Source organism: Oryctolagus cuniculus, chromosome 6 (assembly GCF_051225735.1).
Source record: "Oryctolagus cuniculus isolate XC-2025 breed Fujian yellow rabbit chromosome 6, ASM5122573v1, whole genome shotgun sequence".
NCBI lineage: Eukaryota > Metazoa > Chordata > Mammalia > Lagomorpha > Leporidae > Oryctolagus > Oryctolagus cuniculus.
The window spans coordinates 126,882,858-126,910,777 of NC_142872.1; the positions used below are offsets into that span (position 1 = coordinate 126,882,858).

General features: G+C 42.9%; 1 protein-coding gene across 1 annotated transcript; it reads right to left on the bottom strand.

The window, feature by feature from the left end:
- Positions 1 to 335: 335 nt before the first annotated feature.
- YWHAZ (tyrosine 3-monooxygenase/tryptophan 5-monooxygenase activation protein zeta) lies at positions 336 to 27,894 on the bottom strand. Its single transcript, XM_002710718.6, has 6 exons — positions 27,786 to 27,894; positions 24,709 to 25,013; positions 7,244 to 7,367; positions 6,655 to 6,818; positions 6,468 to 6,563; positions 336 to 2,468 (listed from the first exon to the last, which is right to left on the bottom strand). The coding sequence occupies exons 2-6, from the start codon at positions 25,000 to 25,002 to the stop codon at positions 2,409 to 2,411; spliced, it is 738 nt and encodes a 245-aa protein (XP_002710764.1). The 5' UTR covers positions 25,003 to 25,013; positions 27,786 to 27,894; the 3' UTR covers positions 336 to 2,408.
- Positions 27,895 to 27,920: the final 26 nt, after the last annotated feature.

A 27,920-nucleotide genomic window follows, 5' to 3' on the forward strand; every position in this document is an offset into this window, starting at 1 on the left:
TGTTGGGCACTATGTAGAAAACATTAAATTCACAGCTAATCTTGGTGACATAGCATCACAATTTATTTCAGAATCAGGCTAGGAGACTGATGCACATTAATAGCTAGTCGGTCAGTGGGACAGTTTCTAATTTTCTACACAGTTCCCACGAATGAGATCCCTCTCCTCAGTCCAGCTAGCTTAATTCTCCTTTGCTATCAAAACCACCACCTTCTTGCTCTGGGGGTCAGGAGAAACCAACAAGCAAGGTGCAGGAGCGAGCTGTGAGCGAGCATGCTTTATGCTGTCCCAAATGCATAAAAGATCTTTTCTCCTGGAAATAAAGACCCCAAGGCCTCCATTGCACTTTTATTTGATGTAATATTTGGGATAATTATCCAAAAGGGCCGGTAATTCCCAATTTAATGAGGTCAAAATAAAACAAGCAACAAAACAGTGTTTGGGATTTCAGTTTCTTACCCTTATCATCAACACTCACTGCCTCCCATCATCAATATTTATTGAGCATTTACAGTGTACTAGGCACAATAGAACATACAGAAAACATTGTCCCTGCTCTGGAGGAGCTTACATTCTAAAAGAAAAAAAAATACACCTCTTTTAAAATGGCATTTTTGTTTGGTGTTTTCTGCAAAGTACTGAGGAAATATTTGACAGGGTGAGCTTTGAGTATAACTCAGCCCCACGGTTATTAGAGAAGAGAGGAGAAGAGGAGAGATTTTAAAGGCAGACAATGACAGACCATTCAGGATAGGTAGAGTTACAGAGAGATAAACACAATCGCATCAACCGAGGAGAGACTGGCTGCAGTCGGAGGCTGAGGGGAGAGCGTGGGATCTGAGACAGAGTGGAGCCGGGAAGATCATGCACGGCACGTGCACGGCCACGAAGCAGGAATGGCTGGTGACGAGACAGAAGGCTTACAAAGGAAGGTGCTCTTGGGCACCTGACACACTAAAGAAGTAGAGGATCAAAATCAAAGGCAAGCTTTAAGAGTAACAAGGAATTCTTAAAAACCAAAAGTCATTTGGAAGCACAAAACTCACAGTTAATGCTACCCAATGTCATGATGTGCCAAGAGCATCGTGGCTGCCTAAGTCAGAAAATGCCACACACCAAAATCTTAATGGGACACATCGCTTTTTTCCAATTAACCTCCCCCCCTACCCCTAGGAAATTTTTTTCCTTTTCTGGGGGGGTAGGAGAGGAGAGGGGAATATTAGTTGGGAATGGTAGTCATTTTAGTTGTACTTTTGCTACTATGATAAACTCTGCATTTCAAACTTGGTAAAAGCCCATTAGCTGCCAAGAGGGAATAAGGAATAAATTTCCAAAAATGTACAATTTCTTTTAGCGAAGTTTCAGAACCAAAAGACTAATTTACATGAAAAGCTGTAGAGAAAGTAGTTGAAAAGTCCATTCATAAAACTTTTATTCCACTTACATGAACTTAATACACGTGTTCTTAACAATTATGCTTGGATTGTTCATGAAAATTTCCTAAGACATTAAACAAAGCTAGCCGTCATCTCAAGTTATTTCCCTGTTAACTATTTTTACAGCACATGCATGTTAGGCAAGTATCAAAAAAAAATCACAAAAGCAAAAAAAAAATCTAAAAAAGTTAAATACATGGGTTTTGTTTTACTGCTGTGCTTGATACACATGAAATAATGGATATCAAGCAATTCATTTTTACTGCATCTTTACTTTTACATTTGTTCTTAGGTTGCCTAAAACATTTAAATACAAATAAAATGAGTGTAGCAAAAATAATGAAAGCAAACAGCAGGTAACTTTACAAATAATGGAATGTGAACCGTTTCTGCCCTTATCCAGAGTGACTGGGGTCCCGACTTTGTCTAAAGGAACACGCCCTGCAGCTGCAGCCCAAGGTGTGCACACTGAGACAGCATCCCGCACGTCCACACGGCTCGACACGGAACAGCCTTGGGCTACCAGTTTCTCCCACAGCCGTCTAAGTGCTCCAAACCTTAAAGTACCCACAATAACTACACCTGTGACTGGAACAATTATCCCTTTTATTCCCCACCAGGACAAACCAATGTGCAGGCAGTTTTGTTTAGACACGGAAGCAGTTTTAACACTGGCCCTTGTGAAGCCACAATGTACCAAAAGTACTATGCCAAACATTTATAACTTGTATAAAAATTCCACATCCCCATATTGGCCACCTCAAGATGAAAACAGATAACTCCCTAATGTTAACTGGCTCTACTCCCCTAATATTAAACATAAAAACCACATGGGAAATATAGAAATTCAAATAGAAGTAACATAAACCTGTCATAAATCGTAAACAAAAAAACTATTTGTGGGACAGCATGGATGACAAATGGTCTACTGTGTAAATTTGAGAATGAGGCAGACAAACATCAGAAGGCCGGTTAGTTCTCCCCTCCTTCTCCTGCTTCAGCTTCATCTCCTTGGGTGTCCGATGTCCACAACTGGTAAAAAGAAGGAAAGATTTTTCAGTTTGGAATAAAAAGGGAAACAACTTTCATATATCTGCCAAGGTACCAGAATATGACCATGTGTTTTCATTGGAAGGCATTTTTTTTAAAAATTCATTTATTTATTTTGAAGGTCAAAGTTACAGAGAGAGATAGAGATTGATCTTCCAATCTGCTGGTTCATTCCCTAGATGGCTGCCAACGGCCAGGGCTCAGGTGCAGCTGGACAAGGCCAAAGCCAGGAGCTTCATCCAGCTCTCCCACATAGGCGGCAGGGGCCCAAACACTTGGGCCATCTTCCCTGGCTTTTCCCAGACCATTAGCAGGGAGCTGAATCAGAAGCGAAGTAGCCAGAACTTGAACAGGACTTGAACTTTGATGCCAGTGTCACAGGCAGCAGCTCTACCTGTTACACAACAGTGCTGGGCCCAGATGACATTCTTAAAAGATAGCTTTCTCTCTAATAAAAAGCAAACATAGCCCGTAAGATAGAAAGCTTCAACAGGCCAGCGTTATAGTGCAGTGGTAAAGGCACCGCCTGCAGTGCGGCATCCTATATGGGTGCCGGTTTGTGTCCCAGCTGCTCCACTTCCCATCTCTATGCTCTGCTATAGCCTGGGAGAGCACTGGAAGATGGCCCAAGTCCTTGGGCCCTTGCACCCACACGGAAGACCCAGAAGGAGCAACTGGCTCCTAGCTGAAGATCAGCACAACTCCAGCCATTGCAGCCATCTGGGGAGTGAACTAGTGGACAGGAGACCTCTCTCTCTGCCTCTCCTTCTCTCTCCGTGTAACTCTGAGTAACTCTGACTTTCAAATAAATCAATCAATCTTTAAAAAAAAAAAAAAAAAAAAAAGAAAGCTTCAAGATTCAAAACACTTCAATAAAATACTGTACATAAACAGCAAAGCTACCTTTACATACAAAGATACAAGGAAACTGGTTAACTACAGAAGAGAAAGTACAAGAAATCACAAGCCAGTAAAAAATCATTGACTGTTAATAGCTACCAGAATATCGCAGTGAGACAACTAAACCATAATCATCTAATTTGACCCCTGCTCAAGGAACTGAAAGATGACTACTCTCCCCTGATAGGGCTCAGACGGACTCTCACTCCAGAGAAAATCCTACATATGTGAAATTCAAGTCATCATCAACCACTGAGCGCAACTACAAATTCAGCTTTTCTTATAATTTTAGCTTAGGAAAACATATCTTTATCTATCTGATTCAAAGTAAATGCACAAAAGAAAAATAGTATAATTAAAACCAAACTTTCTTATAGGTAAAACCAAAAGTTGTCCCATAGTGGTAGGATTGTAGATTCTATCCATTTTTTTTTTAATTAACCTACCAGTTTAGCAATAGGCTAAAACACAGTTTTAAATTACTTGGCACCTGCCGAATGTGTAGGACAAGGATGGAGTTCTTGGTTCCTGGCTTTAGCCTGGTCCAAACCTGGCTACTGTAGGCTTTTTGGGAATGAACCAGTGGATAGAAAACTGATCAATCTCTCCCTCTATCACTCTGCTTTTCAAATAAGTAAATAAATATACAAATAGTTTTTTAAAAAAGTACTTTACAGTGGTTATCAGAGATAATTTAAATGTTAACTCAAGGTAATCTTAAATTTCATTTGACTTACACACTGAAAAGGGTGGGGAGAAAACCCTGCAAAGTACTTTCTTTTCCCAAATCATCTGTAACTTCATTTGTTTACTAATTAAATATATGTATAGCCTGGAAAGAAGACTAATGTTCAAATTCACAAAACTAATGGCCAGTTGGAGACTGCAAGTCCTATTAAACAAGGGGTTTTGTGAGTCAACAGGAAATTGTCTCTAATGTGTCTTTCTAGTTCTACTCTTAAAGGACGCTAGAAATTCTCCATATAAACATGTAAGGATTTGATACAGGGCATTTCTCTTTCCAGGGTGACGTGATGATGATCAACCAGATTCAGATTCAAGTACAAATTAGGCTTTGGCGAAATTCTTTACTTAACAGATAATCAACCTGTAATGATTAGTGATGAGAATACAACAATTAAGTCTTAGGCTCCACCTTTTCAATGTCATCTCAAGGGGCTGGCATCCAACACTGGCGCGCAGACTGGAACCCTGACTCTTGGGTTCGGCCCAGATCAGCCCTGGCTGTTGTGGCCGTTTTGAGTGAACTAGTGCATGGAAGGTCTTTTTCTTTCTTTCTTTTTTTTATTTTAATTAACTTTTATTTCTACCCCTGCAAAGAAACTTTTTACAAACTTCATGTATTCCATAAGCACAATTTTAGGAATATAGTGATGATCTTTCTCTTTCCCTCTGTCATTCTACCTTTTAAATAAAAAAAAAGTTTTTAAAAATGAGCAAGATTACTAGCTTAAAAAATAAAATTCTTAATAATTCTTCTCCAGACAAGTTTTACTCTAGAATATAGAACTGTTCTTCTACAGAATATTGGCAGTGGACTAGCATGAAGTTGGAAAACTTTAAAGGTATAATAGCCCCCAAGACAAATGGCCCTAAAGCTAACAAACCCGTATCAACAATAATAACAATTGTCGCTCCCCCTCTTCGTGGAGGAACGACACAGGACCCTGCGCTGTTCTTTTGTCTGCTCGGCCCTCCCCAGGTTTGCTGCTGGTTCTTCCCGGGTTGGCTACCATCGCTTCCACCTCCGTGGAAGGGCGGTTCCCCCTAGCCACTTTCCCCACTTCCGTGGGGGAGCGGCACACCGCCGGCCGGCTCTCTCGGGGGCTGCACAGGTGTTCCTTCAGATAGATGTTCCCGGTGCATGTTGTCTCTCTCCTCCTTTATAGTCCTCTTCCACCAATCCCAACTCTGCTACCCACACGCCGAGTACGCTGCTCTCCTCCAATCAGGAGCAGGTCCTGCTGTTTATTGGTTGAACTGGAGGCAGCTGTGTAGAAGCTGTCTCCTCCTCTCCCAGCGCCATATTGTGGGAGAGCAGATGCATAGAATAAGTCTTAATTCCAGTAACTTAGTCTAGTCCGAGTTGCTCCCCACAACAATCACCAATCCCTACCTCTTTACCTGACACATAGCAGATGCCTGGCCATTTTTTCACTTAAGCCTCAAAACTTTAAATTTAGTATTTATCTGAAGGAGAAGAATGGGAAAACCTTAGCAGCCAAGGACACATGTAAACCAACTGTCACATTGGGCTTCATTTATCAAACTACTTTTAGAAAATTGGAATTTAGGGGCTGGCACTGTGGCAGAGGGGCTTAAGCCACTGTCTTCGATGCTGGCATTCTATAAGTGGTGGTTCAAGTCCTGTCTGCTCCACTTTCAAATCGAGCTCACCGCAAATGTGCCTGGGAAAGCAGCAGAAGATGGCCCAAGTCCTTGGGCGCCTGACACCATGTGAGACACAGATGAAGCTCCTGGCCCCTGGCTTCAGCCTGGCCCAGCCCTAACCATTGCAGTCATTTGGGGAGCAAACCAATAGACAGAAGATCATTCAATTGCTCTCCGAATTTCAACGTGATTTAACATTATTAAAGAATTACTATTTTTTTTTGGAGTGATAACATCATTAATATCTTTTTAAAATCTGGATTATAACAAAAAGATCATGATCTCCCATAAATTAGCCATTTTAAAATCAGAAACCAGGCAAAACAATTTCCACTCACATTTTGTAGAGCATTTTGTGTCTAAAATTGAAAGAATGAGGGACTTAAAATGAAAAATAAACAGCCTATGTGAATTAAGTCCAAAACCATGAATCACAAAATTATTTTGAGAATTAAAATTTTCACAACAGACTTGCAACTAATCAAAGGAATGCAGTACATTTTTATCTCTTCATGTAATATTTCAGTTTATAGAAGGGAGTTTTCTTCTTCATATGGTTTTAATAGTAGATAGGATAATCTACCTAGTAAAAAAAAGGTCAGAAATATTCCTTGTAGTAAAATAACAATCTTTTCAGCATGAGTCATCAATGATATGCCATGTACTTACTGTCAAGTTGTCTCTCAGTAACTGCATTATTAGCGTGCTGTCTTTGTATGATTCTTCACTTAACGTATCAAGTTCAGCAATGGCTTCATCAAAAGCCTATGTTAAAAAAAGAAGTGTTTCAGTGCTCAAATAATAAAATGTAATAATAAAGCTTGCTAACTGTCCACATAATAGGTAAAATACATACTGTCTTTGCAAGAGAGCAGGCTTTCTCTGGGGAATTCAGAATCTCGTAATAGAACACAGAGAAGTTAAGGGCCAGACCCAATCTGATAGGATGCGTTGGTTGCATTTCCTTTTTGCTGATTTCAAAAGCTTCTTGGTATGCTTGTTGTGACTGATCCACAATCCCTGAGTAATAAAACACACTGAAATGTACTTAAAAAGTCTGTACTTCATTCTCACCCCTCAAATCAAATCTTTCATTGAATATTCCTGAGATACCACACTGGCCACTGGTTAATTTCAAGATCAAATCAGTGTAATCTCATTATTGCTACATTGTTTTAAACCAGTTTTGCTATGGCCACTATTTCTTAAACTGAAGAAACATCCTGTATGCAAAGCTGGCTTCCCAGAAAGTATACATTTCAGAACACTAGTAACAGGCTGTAAATACATATCCTCAGGACTCCAGAAAGCCCAACAGCATTATGGCTCCTTACTAGTACCTCTAACCAATTAACAACATCAACAAAAATTTGCACTTCAAAGAGACAGCTTCCACACTAGGTTATTTTACAGAAATCCAAACAACAGGTTTGAGAACACCATACCCTTCTTGTCATCACCAGCAGCAACCTCAGCCAGGTAACGGTAGTAGTCTCCTTTCATTTTCAAATAGAAGACTTTGCTCTCTGCTTGTGAAGCATTAGGGATCAAGAACTTTTCCAAAAGAGACTAAAGAAGAAAAGAAACAGATGTTATCTATTCACATTCTGATTTCAATGAACAGGAATAGCATGATAGTCCCTATTCAAAGTTCGATTTTTCCTTACCAAATTAAGCCTGGTAGGATTGTGAGATTTGTAGATCTACTGAGTAGACCTTCAGCCTCACAAAAGTGATTTTTAGCTGGTAAGCCATGTTTAGAGATTATAAACAGGTAAAACTGAACCATCCTGTAACTGTCAAAAATTATAAACTAATATTGCAAACATTCCCACTTCCTCCTGCTAACACAAGTATATTCAATTTTCAAGTAACCTCAGACCCAGATAAATCAATTCTTACAAGGAAAAAAGTTATGATTTTTGGTTTCTGAAATTCTAGAAGGTGGTAACCAAGCAGTTTAATACATAGAGCACCTACTTAACATGCAAAATAGTGTGTGACAATGCTTTCCAATATTAACTTCGTCCCAGTGGTGGGTGCGTAGATAGTGAACAAGCTTTAACCCAGTCTCTCCACTTCCACAATTCAAGCTGGACATCCAGATGAAGTGGCAGTTGGGCCAAGTCACACAGTTTTGGAAGGAGCTGGAAGTGTGGTAAACCTGAAAAGGTGCTTTCTCTCTATCAGAAACTATTACACCACACTCATCCCTTCACATTCAAAGTTCTCTTAGCTGTGGAAGTGTTCTGCCCGTCCAACACCATGTGCTTCACCATCTATGGTCACTCTTTGAACAAATGCCTCCAACAGCAGGAGAGAGCTGCATTTCCAACAGTATGCAGGCCTTCTTAGGAGCAAGGTACAGACAGGCACTGGCAAATCAGACACTACCCAGAATAGGCGAGAACGGTGAGAACGAGAGAAACTTTCATAGCAACGAAGACAGAACATGAATGGCTCCAAAAGACACCAGCTAAATTAGCTAGAGAAAAATTTCTGTTCAACATGGAAATCAACTACAAGTGGCCCACAATTGGTATTGGATGACCAACTATTCAGACTAAAGTGTCAAGTTTCCTCTTCTCAAAAGCTTATAAGGAGAAACAAGGATCATTTGGGTATTTTGTAGAGGAAGTTCATAAATTGTGTGGTCTTTTCCAACTCTGAGGGAAAATACAGAGTTTACTGGATTAAGTTAATTAATATATGAAAGAGGTGATCAAATAAGTTGATTTGTCAAACTGGCCAAAGAGTAATAAAGACCAATTGTCTAGATTTGGAAAGAGGCAAATGTAGGAAAGATGGAAATAAGTACCAACATCAGAAAACTGCAGGCATACAGAAAATCAGGGGGAAGAGTAGAAAACAGAACTTGTGCCAGTGTGAGTCCCGACTGCTCCATTTCTGATCCAACTCCCTGCTGATGGCCTGCAAAAGCAGAAGATGGCCCAAGTGCTAGGGCCCCTGCATCTGCATGGGAGACTAAGAAGCTCCTGACTCCTGGCTTGGATCAGTACAGCTCTGGCCATTGTGGCCTTTTGGGGAGTGAACCAGCAGATGAAAGACCTCTTTCTGTCTCTCCCTCTCTGTACGTCTGCCTCAAGTAAAATAATCAATCTTTAAGGAAAAAAAAAAAAAAAAGAATCTGAATTAAAAAGACAGGGTGGTAGTAAGCACAGCATTACATAAAGTATGAGTACTAGTCAAAGGTATTCAAGTTGTAAAATTTTTCATGTAACACAGTACATTAACTTTTTTTTTTAAAGGAAAGAGAGAAGGTAGTCATTTTTTAAAAATTTATTTATTTGAGAGGTAGAGTTACAGACAGTGAGAGGGAGAGACAGAGAGAAAGGTCTTCCTTCCCTTGGTTTACTCCCCAAATGGCTGCTACAGCCAAAGCTACGCCAAATGGCCATGCGGGTGCAGGGTCCCAAGCACTTGGCCATCCTCCACTGCCCTCTCGGGCCACAGCAGAGAGCTGGACTGGAAGAGGAGCAACCGGGACTAGAACCCAGTGCCCATATGGGATGCCAGCGCCGCAGGCATCCTGATTAACCTGATGCGCCACCATGCCGGCCCCAATAAATCCTTTTTAAAAAAATTTTGGAAAAATGGAATTCAAAAGTTTATTTTGTTGCAAAACGACTTTGAAATTCATGCAGTTTTTTATTATGTACATTTTCCATGAGCTTACTACTTTTTTTTTTTCATTTATCTACTTCTATTTAAAAAAAATTTTTTTTTGATTCATTGAAAGGCAGAGTTAGAGAGATAGGAGGGGAGAGAGAGAATGAAAGCGCTTCCGTCTGCTGATGGGCCAGGCCAAAGCTGGGAGAGCCCGGAGCTTATTAGAGGTCTCCCACATTGGTGCTGGGGTCCAAGCACTTGAGCCATCTTTTCCCAGGCCATTAGCAGGGAGCTGGGTCAGAAATAGAGCAGCCAGGACTTGAACCGGTGCCCATATGGGATGCCAGTGTCACAGGCAGAGGTTTAACCTGCTACGCCCGCCACAATTCCAGCCCCTCCATGAAGCTTTTGAAGATACTACATAATAAGAGTGGGGGCAGGGAGGGAACATTTATTTTGAAGTAAATAGAATAATATAAAATTACTCAATGAAGTTATATTTTAGCAAAATTCATGCAGTCTAACACTGTACCTTTAGTCTAGTGCTTGCATATTAAGATATTTTTAACTTTTGTTTGATGTGAAAATCCTTTGGATTTGAATAGGACAGTTAATGGGGGCTGGCTCTACCTGTCAAATACATAAATAAAATCTTAAAAAAAAAAAAAAGCTGTTTTCTTTAAAAAAAAAAAGGGGGGGGGATTTATTTTTTACTTGAAAAAGGCAGAGTGACAATGAGAGGGCGAGCAGGAGGAACAGGGAGCAAGAGAGCCAGAGACAGATAACAGATCTTCTGGTTCACTCTCCAAATGGTTGCAACAGCCAGGGCTGAGCCAGGCTGAAGCTGAGAGCTGGGAATTTCATTTAGGTCTCCCATGTGCGGTGCAGGGACCCAAGCACATGGGCCATCTTCCATAGCTGTCCCAGGCCTTTAGCAGAGAGCTGGATCAGAGGTGGAGCAGCCAGGACTTGAACTGATGCCTACGTGGGATGCCAGCATAGCAGGAAGCAGCTTAATCCACAGCACTGCCAACACTGACCCCAACCGAACCTCCTGAAGTATCCTCATAACTTACGATTTTTTTTTTTTTTTTGACAGGCAGAGTGGACAGTGAGAAAGAGAGACAGAGATAAAGGTCTTCCTTTGCCGTTGGTTCACCCTCCAATGGCCGCCGCGGCCGGCGCACCGCGCTGATCCGATGGCAGGAGCCAGGTACTTCTGGTCTCCCATGGGGTGCAGGGCCCAAGTACTCGGGTCATCCTCCACTGCACTCCCTGGCCACAGCAGAGAGCTGGCCTGGAAGAGGGGCAACCGGGACAGAATCCGGCGCCCCGACCGGGACTAGAACCCGGTGTGCCGGCGCCGCAAGGTGGAGGATTAGCCTAGTGAGCCGCGGCGCCAGCCATAACTTACGATTTTTAATAATTCCACTCAAAGATATTACAGTTAAAAATATCAAAGATTACTTTGTTCAATTAGAGTTCATGCTTATTGACACAGCTCTTGACAGAATAGGAATTACTCACTGGATGCTTGGGTATATGCAAATATAACTTGACATTCAAAAATCTGCTTTAGTGCTCCTGTATGCTCACAATTCTACTACCTCATTCTGGGCTCCTTAATCTACAATTTATGTAACTTGGAAAAGTGGCTGAATAATGCAAAAAAGGCTATGAAAGCCTCGTTTTTCTGTCCATAAAACTAGAGCAGGTGCACGGTGCAGTGGCTGAGACACTACCTGGGACTACCTGACACTACCCCCGACTCCTTTCAGAGTGCCTGGTAACGGAAACCTGGCGAGCGAGCAGAGCTCAGGGACTTCCGTCCCTGTTACCTACAAAGGAGACAACTTGCACTGCGTTCCAGCTTCCTGGCTTCAGCCTGGCTTTGTCCTAGCTGTTGTAGGCATTTGGGGAATTAACAGTAGAGGAGGAAGACCTCTCTCTGCCTTTCAAGTAAAATAAATAAAAGACAAAAAAAAAAAAAAAAAAAAAAAAAAAAGTAACGTAAGATTAAGTCATGTAAAATGATAAAAAAGATACCCTGTGTTCCACTTCTGATCCAGCTGTTTGCTATTGTGTCTGGAAAAGCAGCACAAGATGGCCCAAGTGCTTGGGCCCTTGCACCCACATGGGAGACCTCAAAGAAGTTCCTGGCTCCGGACTCCAGTCTGGCCCAGCTCCAGCCATTGCAGCCATTTGGGGAGTTAACCAGCAAAGAGAAAATCTCTCTCACCCTCCTGGATTCTCTCTGTAACTCTGCCTTTCAAATAACAAATACATCTTAAAGAAAGAAAAAAAGGAACAGTCTGGTACATGCAGCATGTAAACTTATGAAACTGTCACTACGTTACAGTGACAGTTTGAGCCCCAACTGCTTGGGTTCCAATCCAATCTAGCTTCCTGCTAATGCGCCTGGGAAAGCAGCAGATGGCAAGTATTTGGGCCCTTGCCACCCACATTGGAGACCCAGAGTTCCTGGCTTCTGGCTTTGGCTTGTCCCAGCCTTGGTTATTGCAGGTATTCTGGGATTGAACCAGTGGATAGATCTTTCTTCTCTGACTCTCCTCTCTTTTACTTTATGTTTCAAATACATTAATCCTTTTAAAAAATAAAGCAACCCCTGCACTGCACTGTATACCTTAAATATATGTATTTGTCAATCATACCTCAATAAAGAAAAAAAAACTCTCCTAAATCTTATTCAATACCTAGTTGAATGCAATGTCTCCCTCTGTGAATATTAACTCTCTCAAACTATTCAGTTTCATTTACATACAGAACTTGTGACTAAAAAAGAGGGGAAAAAGGGATATATATATATATCCATTTCTGTTACACATAAAAGAACACTTATGAAGATTAAAAATATAGCAGTACCTGCTAATACAAGGACACTTCAAAAAATCTGTGACAGGTATAATTAAAGGATGAGTTTATTTTGGTGAAAAACTGAGACCCATGCACTCAGGGTTTCTGCTTCAAAAAGTTCAAGGAGGGGCAGAGTTTGGCACAGCAGTGGAGGTGCCACTTAGGAGGCCTGCGTTCCACACTGGAGCGCCTACTGGGCGTCCCAGCCCTTCTGCTCCCCGCTAACGAGCACCCTAAGAAACAGCCGATGATGCTTCAAATACCTGAGCCACTACCACAACTGTGGGAGACCCAGACTGGGCTCAGGCTCCCGGCTTTAGTCTGGCCCAGCTCTGGCTGTGTCAGGCATTCAGGCAGTGAACCAGAAGATGGAAAAATCTATTTCTCTCTCTCTGCCTTGCAAAAAAAAAAATGAAGAATAATTTTTAAAAAACTTTTTAAAGTTCATGGAAAATGTTATGAAAAACTATAGATAAGATTTCATGATGCTTTGCACTAAAATAAACTTATCTTTAGTTCTATTTTTAAAAAAAACTTTCTGATGTCTTGTCAGGGAATAAGAAGATATTTATTAAAGAATGCGTGTGGGTACCAACTTTCAGAATCTAATCTTCAAGCATAGAATTGTTCTCAGCAAAATAAATTCCCATAAGTACAAACAAAGGACTAACAAGAGATTATCTCTGAGGAGGCAAAATGAGGTCATGATAGGTTTATTTTTTCATTCTGTATCCTATGTTCTATCACATCTAATTATCCAGAGCAAATATTCAAAATACACTTTTTAGTGTTGTATCTTTCATTTTACAAAACACATGCATTCTTAACCTACATCTAAAAAGACATGTTTTGTTCATCTTAGCACTCAAATATTAAGTCAACTGTATTTGTTCACAATTCAAATAGCTTCATTTTAAATAAAAAAGAAATAAGAACAATCTTTGGCAAGTTAATGAGACAGTTTTATTAGCTTGCCATCCTAAAGACTTTGTCAAATAGTCTTCATAATCAAGAGTTCATCACTTTACCAAATTAAAATAATGGGGTAGGCACAGTAGGTTAACCAGGTTTGAGTTCCTGACTCTTGGCTTCAGCTTGGTCCAGCCCTAGCTATTGAGGCTAGGAGTACGGAGTGAATCAGTGGATGGAAGATCTTGTTCTGTCACTCTGCCTTTCAAATAAATAAATCTAAAAACAGGCAAAATGTTTGCTGATATAGACTATTATACTGTGACTATGTTACATTTGGAGAACCAGGTGAAGGATATATGAAGGTACTTCAAAAAATTAATGGAAAATTGAATGTTTATTTTGGTGGGAAAAAATTGGAAACCATGCACATTTTTCTAGTAATGAAATTTCCAAGAACTTTCTGAATGTCTTTTGTATAGGATTACCGGTGAAGTTTGCTGTTTATCCTCACATCCTTTTGTGTTCAGGTGTCTTTCAAATGACCTTACTGGGCTGGTATTACTTTCGTATTTAGGAGAGAAATGGGATAAAAACAGTGATGCACCCGCAAACAGGAAGGGTGGAAAAAAGTTCTCACTCCTCATCTTAAGTATTTCACCAACTGGTCATAACAGTAAGTCTAATTTCTGTGGCCAGCACTGTGGCTTAGCAGGTAATGCTGCTGCCTGAAGTGCTGGCATCCCACATGGGCACCGGTTTGAGTCCCGGCTGCTCCACTTCGGATCCAGCTCTCTAAGAGGGAGCAGCTGATGGCTCAAGTGCTTGTGGTCCCTGCCACCCACTTGGCAGACCAAGATGAACTACCACAGGTATTTGGGGGGCAAACCAGTGAAAGTTATGTCTGTCTCTGCCTTTCAAAGAAATAAAATAACATTTTAAACATGAAAAGGCTAGGGAGTCAGTGCTGTGGTGCAGTAAAGCCCTGGCTTGAAGCACCGGCATCCCATATGGGTGCTGGTTCGAGTCTCAGCTGCTCCACTTCCCATCCAGCTCTCTGCTACAGCCTGGGAAAGCAGCAGAAGATGGCTCAAGTCCTTGGGCCCCTGCACCTACATGGGAGACCTGGAAGAAGCTCTTGGCTCCTGGCTTCAGATCAGTGCAGCTCCAGCCGTTGCGGCCATCTGGGGAGTGAACCAGTGGATGGAAGACCTCTCTCTCTGTCTCTACCTCTCTGTTACTCTTTCAAATAAATAAAATCTTAAAAAAAAAAAAAAAAAAAAAGGCTAGGCTCAATGTTCCTCAACCCTGAAAATTCAATGATTCTATAAAAAAAACTTATTCCAATATTTAGTTTTAAAACACACAAAATACTCTACTTCATTCTATAGACACACTGAGCCTTTTATCATTCCTACTTCTCCTGAAAAAGTCTAAAAAAGAAAGCAGGCACAGAATCCATTTATTTGCTGCAATAAGGGTGCACCAAATGGAGGTCAGCCTCTTACTCCCCCTTGTGGTTAGAGTGCCTTCCATTCTTCTGGAATCACAACTTCTTGAGTTGCTTCCATCCAACAGACTAGAAAAGTGCTCCACCAAAAATGTTAACAGCATCAGCTGGTGAAAAAACTAATTTAGTAGGTACTTACAGACTTGTACTTTAGACTCCTTACCTTTCTATGCAGTTTTTGGACCACCAGAGTAAATTAAATTGTAAACTATGTTTTAGAAAAAGGTGACACACAGGAAGGGACATAGAGTTTAATTTCTGGGGCCAGCGCTACGGTGCAGAGGGATAAGGTGCTATCAACGATGCCAGCAGCCCATATTGCAGCACTGGAACAAGTCCCAGCTGCTCTGCTTCCCATGCAGCAACTTGCTCAAGTACTGGTTGTTCCATATCCGATCCAGCTCTCTGCTAATGCACCTGGGAAAGCAATGGAAAATGGCCCAAATGCTTAGGCCCCTGCATCCATGTGGGAGACCCAGATGATTGGCTCCCTGGCTTTGGATCAGGTCAGCTCTGGCCACTGTGACTATTTGGGGAGTGAACCAGCAGATGAAAGATCTCTCTTAGTTTCTAACAAATCTTAAAAAAAAAATTAACAAAGGATAGAGGGTGAATGAGGATTCTAACCCATCAGTTAACTGAATACATTTTTCAACAAAATATGACTAGTCTTCTCCATTCCACTTCTTGTTACCAACAAATACAATAAGCAAAATTTTAAAAACTTTTTGCAGGGCTGGCGCTGTAGCACAGTGGGTTAACGCCCTGGCCTGAAGCGCCTGCATCCCATATGGACACTAGTTCGAGGCCGGGCTGCTCTACTTCCCAACCAGTTCTCTGCTGTGGCCTGGGAAGGCAGTCGAAGATGGCCCAAGTGCTTGGGGCCCTGCACCCGCGTGGGAGACCCAGAAGAAGCTCCTGGTTCCTAGCTTCGGATGGGCGCAGCTCCAGCTGTTGTGGCCAATTGGGGAGTGAACCATAGGATGGAAAACCTCTCTCTCCCTCTCTCTGCCTTTCCTCTCTCTGTGTGACTCTTTCAAATAAATAAATAAATAAATAAATCTCCTTTTGCCATCTTTCTGTGCCACCACAATGGTGACCATGAACATCCTGGCTGATCCTCATCAACAAAGCCAGAAAGCAAGCAAATTCCAGGCTCTTATGAAGCCATGCTCCAAAGTCGTCAGGTTTGTAACTGTATGATGAAGTGTGGTTACACTGGTACATCCGGAATCACTGATGATCACAGAGCTAGGAAAACTGTGAACCTCACAGGCTACACAAGAGTGGAGCACTCAGCCTGAGCTGGCATGGAACTGATCGAGAAAAATGGCAGAATACTCTGCTCCAATTCCTCTAGTCTGGTGCCATTGTACTGACTACCTCAGCTGGTGTCATGGCCCAAGAAGCAAGGCAAAAACCACACAAGAGGGAAAACCCTGGGGTTCTTTTTCTACAGATATAATACATGCGTACAAATCACAGCCTCCACGGACTGGGCTGCTTCAAAAAACAAATATATCAAAAGTCAGCCTCAAATCCCAGGAGTAATTTCTGTTAAATGTAGTTGTTCCCTAGTTGTTGCCCAGAATGAAACAAAATCCAAACACAACTAGAAAGCCTGGGATGTCCTCAGATATGCTTTTGAAAAATAAAGTGGGTTAAAAAGAACAAAAAGAGAATTACATGCCTTTGGCGCATTATGACAGCAAAATAATCCTAGGAGAGAATCAATGTTTTAAAACATTTAAAAACAAATCTGGGGCAGGCATTTAGCCTAGCAGATAAACCACTGGCTAGGTCACCTGTGTCCCATAGAGTAGTATTTGGGTTCAACTCCTGGTCCTGATTCCAACTAACTTTACTTTTTTAGAAAAGATTTATCTATATAAGAGGCAGAGTTACAGAAAGAGGGAGAGACATCAAGAAAGAGATCTTCTGATGTACTTTGCTTTGAAGAGTGGAGAGAACTTCCACTTTGCGTATGGCCCTGTCTAAACACTGACAGAGTTTGTGGACTCAAAAGGCTTCCATAGGCTTGGCAGCTCATGTCAAGAGCCTCGGGTGATCACTGACGTCATAAGTAAGAGTGTCAATTGTTAAATCAACAACAGGAGTCATGTGCACTTACTCCTCATGTTGGATCTCCATCCTTAATGAGTTGTACTATGAGAATTAACGGTAAAACTGGTTCCCAAACAGTACTTTATACTTTGTGTTTGTGTGGGTGCAAATTGTGGAAATCTTTACTTAGTACAGAGTTGGTCTTCTGTATATAAAGTTAATAAAACCACTATATTCCTAAAGTTGAACCTATGAAATTTGTATTCATTAAATAAAAGCAAGAAAGCAAGAGACCTTCCATTTGCTAATTCACTACTCACATACACTCAAAATGACCAGGGCTGAGTCAGGCTGAAGCCAGGAGCCTGGAACTCCATATCCAGGTTTCCCATGTGGGTAGAAGCCCAAGTACTTGGGCCATCTCCCACAGCTTTCCCGTGAACATTAGCAGGGAGCTGGATTGGATATGGAACAGCCAAGATAATCGGTGCCTATACAGGATGCTGGCATTGCAGGCAGTGGCTTACCCCACTTCGCTACAGCACTAGGTTCTTCCAGCATTCTTTAAATGTGGACACTGAGACAGCAGTGATGCCTCAAGTAGCTGGGTTTCTGTTACCCATGTGGGAGCCATGGATTCAGTTTCCAGCTCCTGGAGTCCCACTCTGCAAGCACAGCCATTGTAGCCAACTGGGGAGTCAATCAGCAGATGGGAGCTCTATCTCTCAAGTAAATTAAAAACAGAAAGAAACCCAAAACATAACCCCTAAGAATAAGTATTCTGACCCACATGAGGGTTTCCTGCTTCCTCTCTCTTAGAGTCCATTTTTATAGTTGGCACCAACCTTGGCCCAGGTTGAAGTTTTTAATCAAACTTTTGTTTGGTTAAAATAGCTCACTTTGTGGAGTATTTTCAAACTTGTACATGGGTCCTTGTGTATGTGAACTCCCTAGTAGGATTCTATTTCATCATACCCTTCTTAAAAAGGGTTGAACACAGCTCTCCCATGTCCATCCAATTTGCAGGACTTCTCCCCCTCTCAGATATTCTGTTTTATTATTTGTGTCTGCTTTCCTTACTAGGTTGTCAAGATTGAAAAGCAGGGCCTTTTAATACTGTAGCAGAGGGCTTATAACACTGCAGGTGAGTCCATAAACACACAAATACAAAGACTTTTGCAGTTTGTTATAATTCTCCTAAATGTAATTTCAAAAGCTTATGAATCACTCCACAGTGAAGTGATGATGTCACGGAGTTCCTAAGCAGGTAAACAATAACACTTGCTATTTTATACACTGTGGAGATGTGTTAACTGAACAAATTTTCAAAACATGCTACATGCAGATACTATTAATCCCATTTTGAAGACATGGAAACCAGTCACAGAGATGTTAATACAACTTTCCCAAAGCCAGTGCATCTGAAATCCAACCAAGAATTCTATATAACGTTATTATCCACCTCAACTAAGGTGGTACACACTTTAGTTTCCCTTACTTTTAGAAACAGAATGCAGGAATATTCTTCAAATTTTATCCTTGTGACCCAATTAAACAGTCTGATAAGTCTCTTCTATCAGATGGAACAACCAATAGGAAAGATGGAAGAGAAAGTCATTACTCTCAGCATGATCACTTCGGGATGTCATTTCCAAACATCTTCTGGACACAGTACTAGATTACTCATCAAAATGTTAAACTGGGAACCTGCTTCTTCTGGGTGCCCTACAGCCTGCCTATGAGATACTGTCATCAAGTGTAAATGCCACAGGCAAGATCACATTTTAAGTAGTATTTAGGGGTGGGAATTTCACCAACTGTCTCTGGTTGAGTGTGAGTGTGCTCCATGTATGTCATTCTAAACTCTGGGCAACATTGTTTTAAGCAGCAAAAAAAAATTATGAGATAATAATTCATGGGTTTTCAGTTACCAAGCACATATTTCTTAGTAAAGCATTTGTAATTAATAAGAAACACTCAACTCATGGGTTGGTTGGTAGCACAACTAATTTTAAAACTTTTAGATCCCCAAACCAGTTTACAAGTTTGGAATGATCTTCACTAAACTCTTCCTGTCCCCCAACCTATCTTTTTGGGGTGGAGGATATGGGTAGGCCTTTTAATTAGCATAAAGATTTACGGAACGCTTCTCCAGTGTCATTGCCCTCTGAGAGACCTCTGCCCACTTAGTTGTCAACAAATGTGTGAGTATTGTACCCCAAAAAGGTTACCTGCTTTAATAACTCAAATAAATGAAAGTCCATTATAACAAATAGTGGACACTCCCTATAATTAAGTACAATAGGATATAGGGAATTACTGACTAGAAACTATAGTGCATAGAAAATACACCCAGTAAAATGGTAACTAAATTACTGTGGCCAAGCAGGCTGTTCCTCTCATGTCAAATTCAAACTGATGCCACCTAAAAATACTAAGTATATCAAATTCCTTCAGGACACTTTACAGTTAAATACCACAAACACCAATCGTCCCACTTGCAAGGAGAACAAAGGAATGCAGTTATTTGTCTAATGTGGAAAATGACTTAGAATTCAGTATTAAATAAATAAATTCCAAATGATAATAATGAAACAGAAACCCCCAGGGGCCCGGCTCTGTGGCACAGTGGGTAAAGCCGCTGCCTGCAGTGCAGGCATCCCATATGGGTGCTGGTTCAAGTTCCAGTTGCTCCACTTCTGATCCAGCTCTCTGCTATGGCATGGGAAAAACAGTAGAAGATGGCCTAATTTCTTGGGCCCTTGCATCCATGTGGGAGACCCAGAAGAAGCTCCTGGCTTCAGATCGGCTCAGCTCTGGTCATTGTGGCCAACTGAGGAGTGAACTAGCAGATGGAAGACCTTTCTCTCTCCCTCTCCTTCTCTGTGTAACACTGACTTCCAAAAAAAAAAAAAAATATATATATATATATATATATATATATATATATAAATCTTTAAAGAAAAAAGAAACCCCAGGCCAAAAAGCTGGGAAGATGTAATGGTACACATCAGGGACAGGTTTCATGTAGAAGATTTGGGCAAGGATCTAGCAAATGGACAGGATAAAAGCAATGGTTTTACTCCACTTCCAATGCAGCTCCTTGTTAATGCACCTGGGAAAGCAACGGAGGATGGCCCAGGTCCTTGGGCTCCTAAACCCACGGGGGAGACCTGGAAGAAGCTCCTGGCTCCTGGCTTTGCATCAGTTCAGCCGAGGCCACTATGGCCATTTGAGGATTGAATCAGTGGACGGAAGACCTTTGTCTCTCCCTCAAATAAACCAGCACCTTCATTTCTGTGCCACCAATCTCAACGGTAACCTTCAAAAGTTGCTCCTAATGCTTAATATGAAATCAAGGCCTTTAACTTTGCTTACAAAATGTGATATATATATAAAAAGAACTGGTGATTTAAGGCTAAGATGTTAAAATGATGCCAAGCTAAGATTCTTGTTATAACCTTTTCCATCTTCTCATTAAAATTTCATGCGTTTTGGGGCCGGCACCGTGGCACCGGCATCCCATATGGGTGCCAGTTTGAAACCCAGCTGATTCACTTCTGATCCGGCTCCCTACTAAGGTGCCTGGGAAAGCAGCAGAGGATGACCCAAGTCCTTGGGCGCCTACACACATTGGAGACCTGAAAGAAGCTACTGGCTTCTGGCTTCAAATCGGTGCAGCTCTGGCCACTGCAGCCATTTGGGGAGTGAACCAGTGGATGGAAGACCTCTCTCTCTCTCTCTCTCCCTGTCGTTCTTCAACTACCTTAAAAAAAAAAAAAATTAAACAAGGGGAAAGAATAGAAGTAGCAAGGGCAAATGAAAGACTACCATCAGCAGTAAAAGGATGTAAGATTTTGTCCACTGAGGCCGGTGCTGTGGTGTAGCAGGTAAAGACACCACCTGCAGTGCTGGCATCCCATATGGGCGCGGGTTTGAATCCCAGCAGCTCCACTTCCAATCCAGCTCTCTGCTATGGCCTGGGAAAACAGTAGAAGATGGCCCAAGTCCTTGGGCCCCTGCACCAGCATGGGAGACCCAGAAGAAGCTCCAGGCTCCTGATCAGCACAGCTTCGGCCACTGCGGCCATCTAGGGAGTGAACCAACAGATGGAAGACCTCTCTCTCTCTGCCTCTCCTTCTCTCTCTGTGTAACTCTGACTTTCAAATAAATCTTTTTTTAAAAAAAGATTTGGTCCATTAAAATTAGATCAATTTTTACCCTTGCAACATCACTTTCTTATTTGACAAGGCACAAGCATAATTCTGAAGACAACCCATGGGGAGCATATCATAAAAGGAACATCAGCATGAATCTGTAAATGGACGATAACTATTGACCTCAGCCACACAGCAAAGTTTGCAATCGGAAAAAAAATTAAAATAGGCAATTTCAAAACAAAGATAACTCTGGCACTGAGCATACTGAAATTGATGGCAATGCTCAGTACCCTAAAAACTTAGCCACTGTCTATGCTAAACCTAGAGCTGTCATAGTAAAGTAAAGCAACATATGGGAACCAGGAAAAAAATCACAATAGGGATCCCAGGAATCTGATCTTAATAAAAAGGAGAAAAATCAATCTAAAGAACACCACCAGATTACCAGATCAAATTTTCAAAACTACCAAATCATAAAGAGCTCTTATTTTTTTAATGAAAACTATTTTTGCATGTATCTTACCAAGAGGCAAAATTTGATGTTGGTTCCATTTCTTGTTTTCTGCAATCTTTAGATGTCACCATTCTACTTAGCTGATAGCATTACAGCAGAACCTCTGCATGATCTGACTGGTACCCGTCTCTCCTAATTTTATCTCTTAGAAAAGCACTGAAAAAGGCTCTTAAATGCAGCAATGCTTCCTGCCCACTCCCATGTTCTGACAGAATGATCTGGAATGGAACAAACCTTAATTTGCTGGATCAGCCACGTTACACTTAACTAAGAGGGCACCCTGGTTCTTCATTCCTGGGAAGACACTGGTGACGCGCACAACATGGACTAAATGTGTGAGTCCAGTAGGCTTTCCAGCCACTCTCAGGAATGCCCTTCAACTTCTACCAGCAATTACATGCTTACAAGAATCTGCCATTTGTCTCCAAAACTATGCCATTATTCTGGCTGTTATTACTATTCTAGGCCATAATTGCTTGAATATTCTATCATCTAATGAATTATAATTATGATGATATGGATGAACAACTAAAACTAGGACAAGTTTATTATCTAGGATTCTAAGCTGAATGCAAGAAAATAGCCAATTATTTAAAGACCGAGGCATAAGTTAACATATTCAGACTAGAGAGGACCTAAAACCTGCCTGGTTTCCTATCTTGCTGTTGCTCAATGGCAGTTCTGTGGGCTAGAGATAAAAATCAGTGCCAGGCAGCCACACCTTTAAACTACCCTAGGCAAATAAAACTGTAGAACAGCACAATAAAACACAACTCAGTTTAACTGAATCACTATTACAGTCACTGATCACTCAAGTACTGTTGCCAACTGTTAGAAAGGCGAGATGCACATTTTTACTGCTTCCTCTCTAGGTCACCTATAGAGAGGGAGACACTCTGCCTAGTAAGAAGTGGTTGGAACATTTTTAAATGAAACCTTTAAAAAACCAAGGTCTCTACAAATACTAAAATTTTGCGAATTAAAACACAAAAAAAGCCTTGAAAAATTAGCAATGCTGCTAACCTAGGTGTATTATCCTCTTTCCCAGAAATCCTTCTGCTCATTTATTTTACAAACACTTGAGCATCTACTATGTCCTGAACTACACAAACATCGCTAAGAGAGCCCTGAGAGGACAAGGATGGAAGCAAAGCTTGTTGAGAATTCTCCAAAATCTGTATGATAAGGAAATTAGAATTTCATTTATTTAAACTGCTAAAGTAGAAATTTCAGGTAGACTGTGTGAGAAACCAGTGCTACTCCAGAGGAGGAGAGGAGCATGAGTAGTGACAGTACCCACCGCCTTACTAACTGTAACAAGTTACCTAGAGATGAGTGGGCCCTCTCCATGGCTCAATGCAATACTGGGAAGCAAAGTTAAAACTGTATAGTCTTTCCCTAGGGAAATGCCTCACGATGCAGAAAGTTTTTCTATTATTTTGTGTGTACAAAGCATGCAGATACCTACCTGGAATTTGCAAACAAGCTTGTTAGCAGAAGGTAAAGTTATCACATTCTCTTTCATTCCTAAGATTGACTTTTGTCTTAAAGAAAATTAGAATTTGAAACATTCTTTTTGAAACCAAAATAAAAATGACTGGTTTTACCAGGTTTGTAAGCGGGAGAAAAACACCAGACTGAACAAAATTCAGTGACACATGCAAGATACTAGCTACTAAGAGAAGCAGGAAGAAAAAACCCAACACATTTCTATTACAGAAACATAGCAGTTTCAAATTTCAGACATTCTTAATACCTATCTAAGCAAACTGTAAGACTTGTAAGGAGGTCATTCCTTTTTTCATATTAAAATAAATGACAGCTGTCATTGTAAAGATTTCAAATAAGCAAACCAAAAAGAATACACCCAAGACAGATGCCACATGAGATGCTGTGATTGTGAGCTCACATTAACTAGGATAAAACATATCACATTCCTTTAAAAGACAACCTGAAAAAAAAAATACCGCTTGAAAATATTCAGTTTAGGAAGTGACGCTATTCCTAGTATAGACTACTGTAAAGGAATCCTATCATCACAATTTCAACAAAAACCATAAACCTATGGCCACATCAGAAATAATCCCGCACTGCTCACTCTAGTACTTCTGTGAACAAGCTCAGAAAGTACTGTACTGGAATTTCTACGAGTCACAGATTCAGTAACCTGTCCAGAGAATGAGAGATACTGTTCCATTTTCTACATAGCCCTGCCATATTAGGGCCTGATATAAGTGTAGCCATTTACACTTTAAACTCCTAGTTCGTTAAACTCCTAGTTTCTAAAACTCCTAGTTCGTTAAAAAAGTATTCATGTGTTGGATCATCTATTCATTTATCAAACTTGTCTGGAAGACATTAAAATTAACCAAAAAGCATCGTTTAAATCTTTTAAGCTTTTAGAGAAGTACTAACACTCAAAATCAAGTCTGAGTTATCTAGAACCTTTCTTCTTGGTGTCAGTGTTCAAACTTGACTTGTAATACTTAAATATTGGGAAGAGGCAGAAGCAAACAGCTTGTGGATGGGTGACTCATCACATTAACATCATAGTGGCTAATCCAGAGTGAGTCCCCTGTCATCTCTTACATAAAACAAGATATGTAAAAATTCCTCTATCTACATATATACATAAGATAGTTCTAGAACCACAAAAATGCCAACCAGGGTGAAAAGGCAGTATTACTATCAGTCTGTGTCTTCAATCAGTACAAAATAAATTATCAAAGCTTATTAGTCTTTAGTAAAATCGATTCAAAAAGTAATCGTTATTGCATTTCTTTTTTTTTTTTTTTTAAGATTTACTTATTTACTTGAAAGTTAGAGTTACACAGAAAGATTAAGAGAGAAAAAAAGACACCTTCCATCCACTGGCTCACTCCCCAGATGGCTGCAACAGCCAGCTGGTGAGGGAGTCAGGAGCTTCTTCAAATCTCCCATGTGGGCACAGGGGCCCAAGCACTTGAGCCATCTTCCACTGCTTTCCCAGGCAAACCAGCAGGGAGCCGGATGTGAAGTGGAGCAGCCAGGTCTCCAACTGGCGCCCACAAGGGATGCCTGCGTTGCAGACAGCAGTTTGATGGCTATGCCACAACGCAGGCCCCTATTTTATCTTTTACACAAAATCATCTAGTTGTTTTCAATTTTAGTTAAAAAGAGAAGTAAAACCAAAGAAAGGTGTGAGTAACATTGATACACATTACAGTAATTCTACATTATAATAAAAAAAAGACAAAGTTTTGTCCTCACCAGTACATCATTGCAGATATCTCTTAGCTCGGTCTCAATTTTCTCTCTGTATTCTCGAGCCATCTGCTGTTTTTTCTCAGCACCTTCGGTCTTTTGCTCAATACTTGAGACGACCCTCCAAGATGACCTGCGGGCTCCTACGACATTTTTATAGGCTACCGAGAGAAGATTCCTCTCCTCGTTAGATAACTCAGCTCCTTGCTCGGTCACAGACTTCATGCAAGCTGCCATGTCATCATACCGCTCGGCCTGCTCAGCCAGTTTGGCCTTCTGCACCAGCTCATTTTTATCCATGACTGGATGTTCTGCAGGAGGAAAAAAAAAAAAAGAAAAAACAACAACAGTATTTAGACATTTTTCTCTCCCATCAAAATAAAGAGAATGAAAATTCTACCTGTGGTAAGTAAGTTATATCAACACTTCAAACCTAGTGTCTGTGAAAGACTGTTCACTGGAGGAATTCAAATGCAGCCTCACAAAAGGATGGTCACGACAGGGAAAAAAAAACTCACAACAACAATGGAGAGGGAAATTCACAGCAAGGAACACCAGTTTTGCACATTTGGTCAAAAGGCTGCCTTTTAAAATTACCCCTTATCTCACTTGACCAAAAATCTCTATCATGAGACCCAAAATTAGAACAGCTTCTCCTCCTTCATGAAAACAAGGCAAACAAAGAACAGTGCCACTACCGTCATCCCTATCTCCAGAACCACAGTCCATGTCTTTTTTCTTTCCTAATACTTACTCTGATCAGGGATGATTAAATTTAGTTGGTGTCACTCCCACCCAATATAGCAACATTTGCCAGCTGATCACAGCATGACAATTTCTGGAACACACAAATTGCTCATTCTTAAAATATTCTGAATATAAAGCCATCACCAAGGATCACTCTCTAACTGACCCTAAGGCCTCCTTTATACCTTCTTATGTGCATACATGCTTCACAAAGTGGCCCAAGGGTCCCTTTCATTTCAATTCCATCCGAGAGCAGTAAAATTCATCACATTGGAAGCATCTGCGTTTCCAATGTCCCCGTTCCAGTTTCAAAATAGAATTACTGCACCGCTTCTAGTACTCACAATTTAATGAGATGTTATCACTCAAGCTGCCCTTTCCCCTAGCTCTCCTTCCCTCATTTAAGGTTCCCCGTACTTTTCAGGTTACCTCCACTGCATTTATCTTATAAGATAGCCTTTCAGACGGTGCTCAACAGCAGAGAAAGGTACTACACCGTACTGTGATACCACAGAACAAAGGATTTAAAAGCACACACAGAGCCTGAAATGAAATGTACTATTAGATTAAAACGGGGGACGGAAGGGCCACTGTCATCTCCCAGGGGAACTGACTTCCCAATATCTCATTCTTTATCTTCCCAGGGAAACCCCACCATACTGCTTAAAAACTCAAAAGGAAACTGGCCAGAGCGTATGCGAGGAGGGCCATCTCAATGTGCAAAATAGTTAACATTTATCATCGAACATTTCTTCTCGGTTCTTCAAAAATAACCCTTCCCATAAAATCGCCAAACATTTTCTGCTTAATATTGCTTCTAAAGAAAAATGGCTTAAAACCAATACAAAGGTTTTCCTCTACAACCCCTCCGGGACAAGGGGAAGTGGATTAGGTTTCTCGGAGTAACTAGTGCTCCAAGGCCTCGCCTCTATATGGAGATGACTCGCCGCACCCATTTAACCCTTCCGCGGCGTCAGGCGTCGGGGAGGGTGCAACGCAAACCCGCAGACCGTGACTTTAAAGTGCAAAGCCTCCGTGCGCGCAATCCGCAACCACCCCTCCTCCTAGGCCCCGCCCAAGCCGGTGCCTTCGCACAAGTCGCCGACTCTCCCTCTTTGTCATGGCGGATCTGTGTCAAGGAGCCCAACCTACCGCCGAGTGTTAACCCCCCGCCCAGAGCAGGAGGGCGGAGCAGCCCGCGCCCCCGCCCAAGTGGAGGGGGGCGCCCGACCCGGGGACCGAGACGCCAGCACCGCCCGCAGAAGCGGAACCACTACCAGCTCGGCCGCGGACACACCCCGCTCTCCCACCCCGCGTCTTCCCCGCCACCGATGCCCATCCAGAGTCCAAGGACCCGACAGCTGCAGCAGGTGGGGGAGGGGGCGGAGAGCCACACCCAGCCCGGCGAGGCCACCACCGGCTGTTACGCTCGGGGCCCGCAAAGCAGGATCAGGGCCCCTGGTTCCAGCCCGGGGGGGGGGGGGGGGGGCCGGAGAGCGAGAGCAGCCGAGCGCCGTCTCCCCCACCTCCCCTACCCGACCTGGGCCCGGAGCTCCCCCGCGCCACCCCCGCCCCACCACAAGTAGAAAAGAACCAGTCCCCTCCCCCATCCCAACCGGGAAAATTCAAGTCCTTCCTCCCGCCGCCGCCGCCGCCGGTCCCGGGCCGGCCCCTCCCCACGCCGGCTGGCCCTCGGCGGCCTCGCCCTGCCCGACGTGGGGCAGCGCCGAGCGCGGCGGCCCGGTCCCCGCGGCCCCGGCCCCTCCCGGCCGCGCCGCGCCCCGGGTGGGGGAGGGCGATCGCACCGCGGGGCGCGGAGGCTGCGCCCGGGAGCGGGGGAGGGGGCGAGCCGGGGAACCGGATCGGGGAGGGGGCGGCCTCACCTGCGCCACTGCAATGCCCGCCGCGGCCGCCAAGTCATTCTCCCGGGCGGAAGCGGGGACGCACGGGCCAGGGTGGGGACGGAACGCGGCCGGGGCGCCTCGGCCGCGCCTCGGCAGCCGTGGGGAGCCGGCGGCCGGGGGATCCCCGGGGATCTCGTGTCGGGGGCGCCTTTCCCATCCCCCCCCACACACCCGGGGGATCCAGAGAGGGGAGCGGGCGCCGATCGGGGCCGAGGCACTGGCCCGGAAACATGTAGCCGGAGGCGGCCGCAAGCCGCCCGCCCGAGTCCTGCGGAAGAGAAGCCGCCGCCCGTGTCTGCCTGAGGAGACTCCGCCTCAGCTCCGCGCCGCTACCGCCCGACGGCCGGGCCGATGGGGCCGCGGAGGCGAGGTCGGCTCCCAAGCCTTCCGAGGGCCGGCCGGGGGCGAGGCGGCTGCGGCCGGGTCCCTTACCTGTGTCCGGAGTAGGAGCCGACAGACGGACGGAGGCTCACCGGGCTCTGGGCGGCGGCGGAGAGGCTGAGACTCTGTCCCTGAATCTCGCTGCTCACAGGCTACAGCCGCTCCGCAGACACGGGGTTTCCTCCA